Source organism: Arachis ipaensis, chromosome B08, assembly GCF_000816755.2.
Source record: "Arachis ipaensis cultivar K30076 chromosome B08, Araip1.1, whole genome shotgun sequence".
Classification (NCBI taxonomy): Eukaryota; Viridiplantae; Streptophyta; class Magnoliopsida; order Fabales; family Fabaceae; genus Arachis; species Arachis ipaensis.
This window is the reverse complement of record NC_029792.2, coordinates 106,702,115-106,712,206: the sequence shown is the minus strand read 5'-3', so window position 1 is coordinate 106,712,206 and position 10,092 is coordinate 106,702,115. Positions and strand designations below refer to the sequence as shown.

At 39.3% G+C, this 10,092-nt stretch overlaps 1 protein-coding gene across 1 annotated transcript; it reads right to left on the bottom strand.

Moving 5' to 3' along the window:
- On the bottom strand, positions 242 to 1,884 carry LOC107611358. The gene is made up of 2 exons (XM_016313295.1): positions 1,059 to 1,884; positions 242 to 978 (listed from the first exon to the last, which is right to left on the bottom strand). Exons 1-2 carry the CDS (start codon positions 1,882 to 1,884, stop codon positions 242 to 244), a joined length of 1,563 nt encoding a protein of 520 aa, XP_016168781.1.

Here is a 10,092-nt window from a genome sequence, read left to right as displayed (position 1 = left end):
TAAGTAAATAACTAAATAAGTTATTATCAAACAGATATTATTACTAGGTTGAAGTTTTTTTGCAGCTCGAAAAGCTTCAGGACTATCAAAGCTTTCCTTTCGATCTCTATATAAGTGTATTTCTTTCATTGCCTCAACTGAATCTAAATTATTAACCTTGCAATGCAATGTAACAAGATCAAGTAAACCTCGCATGACATCAGGTGCTTCTCTATAATTTTCATAAAAAAGCAAGCAGGATTCAAGAAATAAGCTGCTGCATGAAGATTTTTTTCAAATGTTTGTCCCATCTTGAGTTGATAATCTCTGTGTAAGGTTGATATGCAGCCTTACTATGCTTGAACATTTCTTTGTTTCCATTTTCTGATCTCAACATACCTTCATAAACAATTTCCAATGATGGTTTATCATCGGTATCTACCAATCTTAGAAATTTAATCAACAGACTCACAATTTTGCATGCAGTAAAACAATCATCCCAAAATTTATTGTCTAGCATAATTGCACTCACAGCTCTACCATTAGCACTCCTTCCTAATTTATGTTCGATAAAGTGTGGATCAACAACCAATGCTTGTAAATCCATTTTGCACTCAAAGATACAATGCAATGTGATGAAGACAGTGGCAAAACGAGTTGCACCTGGGCGCACAATCTCCTTCCAATCATTTATTTGTCTTAGCCAGGACAAGAACATCGTATGATTATACACAAACACAGTAATCTTCGAAGCACGTGTTGTAAGGTTAGAAATATGTGGCATGCTGCTTATATCTTTTAGAATAAGATTCAAGCAATGAGCAGCACAAGGTGACCAGTGAATATTTTCAAACTTCTTATTAATAAGCCTACCCGCAGCCACATAATTCGCCGCATTATCAGTCACTACATGAACAATATTATCAGGTCCAATCCATTTAATCACCTCCGAAAACAAGTCACACAAGCTTGAAGCATTTTTTACCACATTTGAAGCATCTACAGATTTCACAAAGCACTACCCTTTCGAACAATAAACTAAAAATTAATCAACATTCTTTGCCTTTGATTTGTCTAACCATCAGCCATGAGAGTACATCCAGTTTCTTTCCAAGCAGACCTATAACTATCAACAACTATTTGACACTCCCTTTTGAGATCGGCTAATAAGTTAACCCTCAGTTTATCATAAGAATGACCTTTATAACCAGGCCCAATGCCAGCAACACCATCCAACATATCTTGAAAAAAGGGTGACATAACCGCATTGAAAGGAATCCTACAATCCAAAAGCCATCTAGCCACTCGCTTATCAACTTCATGAAGCGCCTCTTTGTTTTGAAACACACTTTTCAGACTTGGTTGACTTCCCAGAGTTGTTCTTGATGCAAACATAGGAGGAATAATGGTTTTTGCTTTCTTTTTGGGATCACCTCCAATCACCTGCTTAGTTAGTAACTGACTCGGAGTTTGTTGTTTTTCTTGCGCTATTGCTTCGTCAATTGCATCCTCAATTTCATCACTACCCTCTTCATTGAAACTTACTTTCCTTTTACTAGTTTTACTTTTCTGAATCTCTTTCAATAAACCTTCCATTTGTTTTTCTTCATCATATGAGACCTTAGAACACTTCTTAATGTCTCCACCTATCTTCGCCAAATGCTTTTTCATTCTATTAATTCCCCTACCCCCAAAAGTACTCAGACAAAATAAGCATTGGTAATGCGGTTTTTCATTTATATTTTGTAAAGCAACGTATCTCCAAGCAAGATTAGTTTTCTCCCGAACATTAGAAGTTTGTGATTGACTTTTGTTAGATGCGGAAGGAAGAGAAGGGTCATTCGAAGCATAATTATTTTCAGCATTATTATTCCTACGTAGTTCTTGGTTGATACTTTCATCCATACCTAAACATTACCAGCAATCCAACAATGGTTTTTTTCAATTTCTATATCACAACAGCCCACTCCAACCCAATAATCTCAACTCTCAAGTTCACAACAAACAACATCCAAAATTTTTCAAAATTATTCACAATTATTCAACAAACAACAAAATCCAGTTCAGTAAACAAAGAAAAATTAGTTCAGTAAACAACAATTATTAACCAAAGTTCACTGTTCAGATTAGCAGGATCAGTTGAATCAGTTCACAGTTTCACACTACACAGTTCAAAGAAAAATAAAATAGGGAGACAGAGTTCACAGTAACAGAGTTCACAGTCTCAGAGTTCATCTTGTCACACTTCAGTGACTTCAACAAGTCATCTAAGTTTTAGAGTTCATCTAAAAAAAATTACTTGGAACTCTGGAAGCTCGAAGGCGCCTTCAACAGAACATGTAATAGGGAGAGTGGGACACAGCGACGCCGAGTGACCAAGCAGTGGTGGAGCACCTTCGAAGGAACGACGGCTGCTGCGCGATGGAGGTGGCTGTTCGAAGGAACGACGGCTGCTGTGCGATTAGGTGGCTGTTCGAAGGAACCACGGCGGCGGCACGACGCGGTGGCCGGACGGAGGTGAGGGACGACGAGCTCGATGAGAACCCCTGTCGTGTGAGGGTCAGAGAGGCGTTCTCACCTCTGAAGCTCGACGAGAAGGGGAATTCGGGGAACGAATTAGGGATTTACTCGATTTAGGGATAAGCAAAGCATGAAACGGCAACGTTTTGCTGCCCAGCCAAAAAACCGGCCGAGTCACGGTTCAGTTCACTGACCGGTAACCGGTCGATTCACCAGTTCAATCCCAGTTTTTAAATTCTGTGGTTTTGCTATTTAACCGATTCATTTTTCTGTGCGGTTCACTGATAAACCACTATTTTATGGTTTATCTTGTGCTCAATTGAGTGGTTTTTATCAAGTATTTGCACACTTATTCATACAATTTGCATGATTTTACAATTCCTTCCCAATTTTGTTCTATGGTTGAAAACTTGCTTCCTAAGCCCTTAAATTATGTATTTTAATCCCCCGTTTATACCATTCGATGCCGTGATCTGTGTGTTAAGTGTTTTCAGGCTTTATAAGGTAGGAATGGCTCAAAGGATGGAAAGGAAGCTTGCAAAAATGGAAGGAGCACAAGAAATAAAGAAGATAACCAGCGAGAAGTGACGCGCACACATGGCTCACGCGTGCGCATGATTTGGAGATTCACACAGTGACGTGTGCGCGTACCTGACGCGTATGCATGACACGCAAAAAAATGACCATCGACGCATACACGTGACTGACGCGTACGCGTGACATGCGCCACGTGCAGAAAACGCAGAAGACGCTGGGGGCGATTTTGGGCTGAGTTTAGACCCAGATTTCGGCCCAAAAACACAGACTAGAGCCAGGGGACAAGCCGAGACTCAACAGATATTCTCATTCGAACAGTTTTTAGTTTTAGATTTGAATCTTAGATAGGATATACTACTTCCTCTAGGTTTTCTTCACGTTCACAGTTTTAGAGTTTTATGCTTTTGATTTGGATATTGAGAAGAGTCACTACCTCCGTTGAAGTTTCCATTATTCGAGTTTGTTTTCTTATTCCTTTACTTTTTTAATTGCCCATTAACCCTGTTCAGATATAAGTATGGATATTTTCTATTTTGGGATTTATTAATGCAAAGAACTATTTTTATCTTTAATTAATTTTCAGTTATTATTTTATTTAGTTTACCATGTCTTCTTTTTATCCTCTTTATATGTCTGTGAAGGTTGTATTCATGTCAATGGAGTAGACTCCCAACTTGACTTGGGAGTTGATTAAAAGGAGACCCTTGAGTTGGAATACTCAAGTGTAATTAGAAATTGGAAGTTGTTGGCTGGCTCTCTAGTCACTAACGCTAATCCTTCCATAGGAGAGGATTAGGACTTGTGAATAAGAGTTGGCTTAATTGCTTGACTTTCCTTTATTCGGTAAGAGTTAACTAAGTGAAAACAACAACCTCTTGCTATTACACTTGGAAAAATCCAACAAGGATAGAACTTCCACCGGTCAAGGGTTTTTATTTTGATTATATAAACTCTCTTGATAATTTTCGTTGCTTTAATTTACAATCATTTATTTTTCCATTCTCCCACTCTTAAAATTTCTCAAAAAATTCCTGACTAATAAAATAGCACTTTTTTGTCAACTCGTTGGGAGATGACCTGGGATTCCTACTCCCAGTATTTTTATTCTAAATTTGTGACAATCCTTTTTAAATTGATAAGCGGAATTTTTGTCAGTTAAGAACTGTACTTGCAATGTTGTTCTTATTATAAATTCTTAATTGGCAATTTTCTGCCTCGTCATTCACGGTTCAACCGGTTCGACTGGCCGATCCGAACTGGTTTTCAGAACCTTGGTTATTACTTGAAATCTATGATGGTGAATTGTTCTGGGACCGAATGTCAGCGTATTTTGTTGTTAACTGTGGGTGTTTCGGGTGATGATCAGAGCTTGGAGTAAATTCTGGTTGTGTGTGAGTTTTCGGAGGTGTTTCCCAACGATATCGATGAATTTCCACCTAACCGAGAGGTTGAGTTTGCTATTGAGTTGGTGCCTGGGGCCGGACCAATCTTGAGTGCTCCTTATAGGATGTCACCGTTGGAAATGACCGAACTAAAGTCTCAGTTAGTGGATCTGTTGGGTAAGAACTTCATCCGACCAAGTGTTTCTCTGTGGGCCGCACCAGTGTTACTAGTAAAGAAGAAAGACGGGAGTATGCGGCTCTGTGTGGATTACAGACAGTTGAAAAAGGTCACAATAAAGAATAAGTACCCACTGCCGATGATTAACGATCTCATGAATCAGTTACAAGGAGTTGGGGTTTTCTCCAAGATCGACTTGCGATCCGGTTATCACCAGATAAGGGTAAGAGGTGAGGACATTCCTAAGACCGCTTTCAGGACTCGTTATGGTCATTACGAGTACACTGTAATGTCTTTTGGGTTGACAAACGCTCCTGCAGTGTTTATGGATTATATGAACAGACTTTTCTGTCCATTTCTAGATAAATTCGTTATTGTCTTCATTGATGACATACTGATTTACTCCATGACTGAAGAAGAGCATGCAGAACACTTGAGGATTGTGTTGCAGATACTAAAGGAAAAGAAACTCTATGTGAAACTGTCTAAATGTGAATTCTGGAAGAGTGAGGTGAAGTTTCTGGATCACATGGTGAGTAAATAGGGGATAGTTGTAGATCCTTCTAAGGTGGAAGTAGTGATGGAGTGGGGGCAACCAACTTCAATGACTGAGATAAAGAGTTTTCTGGGCTTAGCTGGCTACTACTGGAGATTCATCAAGGGCTTTTCACAAATAGCTTTGCCATTGAGAAGGTTAACCCGCAATGATACACCGTTTGTTTGGACTCCTGAGTGTGAGGAGAGCTTTCAAGTGTTGAAGCGAAAGTTGACCATCGTGCCTGTGTTGGTGTTACCTGAGCCGAACAAACCATATGAGGTGTACTGCGATGCCTCACTAAAGGGTCTAGAGGGTGCGTGTTGATGCAGCATCATAATGTGGTGGCCTATGCCTCAGGACAGTTGAGACCTCATGAAGTTAACTACCATACGCACGATTTAGAATTTGCTGCGGTTGTGTTTGCCTTGAAGGTATGGAGCATTATATCTATGGGGTTAAGTTCCAAGTTTTCTCTGATCACAAGAGCCTGAAATATCTCTTTGATCAGAAGGAGCTTAATATGCGGCAGAGGAGGTGGATGGAGCTACTGAAGGATTACGACTTTGAGTTGAATTACCATCCGGGGAAAGCGAATGTAGTGGCGGATGCGTTAAGTCGGAAGTCATTGTATGCTGCTTGGATGATGCTTCGAGAAGAGGAGTTGCTCAAGGCATTCGAGAGTCTGAAGATTGGTGTTCAAGAAGTGTCTGGAACTCTGTGTTTGAGTCGATTACAAATCTCAAGTGACTTTAAATCTGAGCTCCTAAAGGCTCATCAAAATGATGACGCATTACCGAAGGTGTCGCCAGCTATTGAGCAAGGAAAGCAGTGGAGAGTGTCAGAGGATCAGGATGGGCTATGGAGATTCAAGGGTAGGATCATCGTGCCAGATGTTGGGACTTTGTGACAAGATATCTTAAAGGAAGCACGTAAAAGCGGATTCTCTATTCATCCGGGGAGTACTAAGATGTACCATGATTTAAAGGCGATGTTTTGGTGGCTGGGTATAAAAAATGACGTGGCGGAATATGTTTCAAAGTGTTTAACCTGTCAGAAAGTAAAGATCGAACACCAGAGACCTTCCGGGACGTTGCAACCTTTAGAAGTTTCACAATGGAAATGGGAGAGCATTGCGATGGACTTTGTGTCGGAATTGCCAAGGACTAGGGCCGGTTTTGATGCTGTCTAGGTAATTGTGGACCGACTGACGAAGTCAGCTCACTTCCTACCCATTCGGATGAACTACACTCTTGAGGAGTTAGCACGCTTGTACATAAAGGAGATTGTGAGACTTCATGGTGTGCCTACTAGTCTACTACTATAGTTTTTGATCGAGATCCTCGTTTCACTTCAAGGTTTTGGGGTGCATTTCAGAATGCTTTCGGAACCTGATTAAGCTTAAGCACGGCTTACCATCCTCAAACAGATGGTCAATCCGAGAGGATGATCCAAACACTAGAGGATATGTTGAGGGCTTGCCTTTTGGACCAACCGGCGAGCTGGGATAGGTACATGCCGTTAGTAGAGTTTGCATACAATAATAGCTACCATGCAAGCATCGGAATGGCTCCGTATGAGGCTTTGTATGGGAGGAAATGTCAATCTTCGCTATGTTAGTATGAAGCTGGGGAGAAAAGCTTGTTGGGGCCAAAGATGATAGCTGAGACTACTAAACAAGTCAAGAAAATCTGAGACAGGATGCTCACTACGCAGAGTCGTCAGAAAAGTTACGCCGATCAGAGGCGAAAGCCCTTGGAATTTGAGGAAGGAGACCATGTTTTTCTTAAGGTTACTCCAACCACAGGAGTAGGTAGAGCGGTTAAAGCAAAGAAGTTGAATCATCGATACATCGGTCCGTTTTAGATCCTGGAAAGGGTCGGACTGGTGGCGTATCGGATGGCTCTACCACCCCACCTTTCGAACCTGCACGACGTATTTCACATGTCATAGCTTTGGAAGTATACTCCTAATTCTAGCCATGTGTTAGAACCTGAATCGGTTCAGTTAAAAGAAAATTTGACGCTTCCGGTGACTCCGGTAAGAATTGACGATACTAGTATCAAACAGTTGCATGAAAAGGAGGTTTTGTTAGTCAAAGTGGCATGGAGTCGAGCTGGTGTTGAGGAGCACATTTGGGAACTTGAGTCTGAGATGCGGATTGTATACCCACACCTATTCTCAGGTAACTGAATTCGAATTTTGTGGGCAAAATTCTCACTTAAGTGGGTAGAATGTAAAATCTGGTTAATTAATGACTAATTAACCCATAAATTAGAATTTTATCTAGAGGGTTTAAAAGGTTATTTTTATGGCTTAATATGATAGAGGAAATTAAAACGAGAATTTTGATACCAATTTTAAAGAAATCGGCCCAAGATTGGACCGAACGGACCAAACCGGGCCAACCGGACCCATATTGGGCCCTTGGCCCAACCAAACAAAATCTAAAACCCTAAAAACAGCACTCTCTCTCCTCTCTAAACCTCCAAATACGCTGAAATGGAGTAAGGGAGGGGAAGAACACTCTTCCAAAGTTCTAACTCTCATTTGATCTTCAAACCACCATAACTTTTGATCCGGAGCTCCGATTGCCGCACCGTTTACGGCCACGCGTTCACTGCGACGAGCTCTACAAAACCCACTACTTAGTTCTTGAGGTAAAATATGAACAGATTTTTGCTAGTAAAGAATTCACAATAAATTCTCGTTGCTAGTATAGTTTTTAAACCAACAAAGAATCCTTTCATAGAAAAATTTAGTTGTCACAAGTAACAAACCCCTAAAAATAATAACCAAAGTATTCAAATCTCGGGTCATCTCTCAAGAAATTGTAGGGAAGTATTTTTACTATTGGTTGTGGAAAATTATCTTTTTGGGGTTTTTGAATTAGGAACAAGGAAAGTAAATTGCAAGAATTAAACTAATAGTTAAGAAAGGCTCTTGGCAAGGTATGAGAACTGGAAGTCCTATCCTTGTTACCCTTATCAATTGTGATGAAAATTGTCCATTACTCCCACTTAGTTAACCTCTAACTATGAAGGAAAGTCAAGTGGACAAATCAATTTGATTCCTCAAGTCCTAGTCAACTCCTAAGGAAAGAATAGCTTTAGAGGGATACAAATCAACCAGCAACTTTCAATTATCAATCAACAAAGGAGTTTGATAACTCAAGAGTCTCCAATTACTCAACCAAATCCAAGAATATAAAAATCTAATCTAAAATCCAACCAAGCATTTTACCAAACACTTGGAAGGCACAACATAAAGGCATAGAAAAGTAATAGGGAATGTAAAATCTAAAACCAATAATTACAAGCATCAATGATAACAATTAAAGCAAGAAGTAATAAACATGAAATACCTCAAATTTTATTAAATATAAAATCAAATCTAACATGAAGGGTTCATAAATCAAATTGGGAAAATAAATAAACCAACAAGAGAAATAGATAAACTAAAGTTCTAGAACTAATAAGAGTAGAAGAAAAATAAATTAAAGTAAAGTAGAAATCTGAGATTAAGAAAAGCTAAACCTAGAATCCTAAAACCTAGAGAGAGAAGAGAGCCTCTCTCTCTAGAAACTACATCTAAAACCTAAAATTATGTGAATGAAAGTTGTATGAATGAATGAATGATTCCCCCACTTTGCAGCCTCTAATCTATGTTTTCTGGGCCAAAAACTGGGTCAAAATAGCCTAAAAATCGCCCCCAGCGATTTGTGATACGTCCAGCACGTGGCTCTGTCATGCGTACGCGTCGCCCACGCGTACGCGTCGATTGAACTTTCGCGAGGTCACGCGTATGCGTGATCCACGCATGTGCATCGCCTAACAGCATGGCAACTATGACAAATTATATGTCATTTCGAAGCCCCGAATGTTAGCTTTCCAACGCAACTAAAACCGTCTCATTCGGACCTCTGTAGCTCAAGTTATGGTCGATTTAGTACAAAGAGGTCAGGGTTGACAACTTAACAATTCCTTCAATCTCTCTAATTTTATTTCCACTTTTGCATGCTTCCTTTCCATCCTCTAAGCTATTCCTGCCCTATAAACCCTAGAAACATTTAACACATATATCACGACATCGAATGGTAATAAGAGAGAATTAAAATTAGTAATTTTAAGGTCAAAGAAGCATGTTTTCAATCAAAGCACAAAATTAGGAAGGAAAATGTAAAACATGCGAATTATATGAATAAGTGTGAGTTTGGTGGATAAAATCCACTCAATTAAGTACAAAATGTACCGCGAAATAGTGGTGCATCAAATCTCCCCACACTTAAACATTAGCATGTCCTCATGCTAAGCTCAGGAGAAGTTACAAAGTAGTGAAGAGGAATGGTAGATATTATGAAATACAACCTATCTATATAAATGCAACTACATGCAAAAATGCTTTTACCTACTTGGTTAAAAGTAAACAAATTCTCCAAGACAAACATAAACTGGATTCCACTAATTCAAATCACAAAATAAAATACAATTAAACTTGTAGAAGAAAATAGCTCATGAAAGCCGGGAACAAAGAATCGAGCATCGAACCCTCACCGGGAGTGTATACATCTAATTACTCAAGTGTTTAAAGTTCGATTCTCTCAATTCTCTACTAACCTTGCTTTCTAAGGCTTGCTCTTCTTCTACCAATCAACAAAAATTTAATGCACAAATACACATATCAAGAGGTCTTTTAAGGGTTGTAATGGGGTCAGGGTCAAGGTAGGATTGTATTTGGCCAAGTGGACTAAAATCTGAATACTTAATTAACTTAAATTTCTCACCTAACTTAAGACAATCCATGTAATCACAATACAAAATCTAACTACCCATTTACTATGTTCACCACATATTCATGCATCTAATTTTGAGTACAGTACATATGCATTGCTATCACAATTTACTTTGGGGCATTTTGTCCCCTTTTATTATTTGCTCTTTTTCTTTTCTTTTTCTCCTTTT

Bases quoted from the DNA above. Each gene is read 5' to 3' on its own strand.
- LOC107611358 (XM_016313295.1), bottom strand. From the start codon at position 1,884: ATGGATGAAAGTATCAACCAAGAACTACGTAGGAATAATAATGCTGAA. The intron at 979-1,058 runs GTTAGACAAATC...TGAAATCTGTAG, and splicing joins ATGTACTCTCATGGCTGATG to ATGCTTCAAATGTGGTAAAA.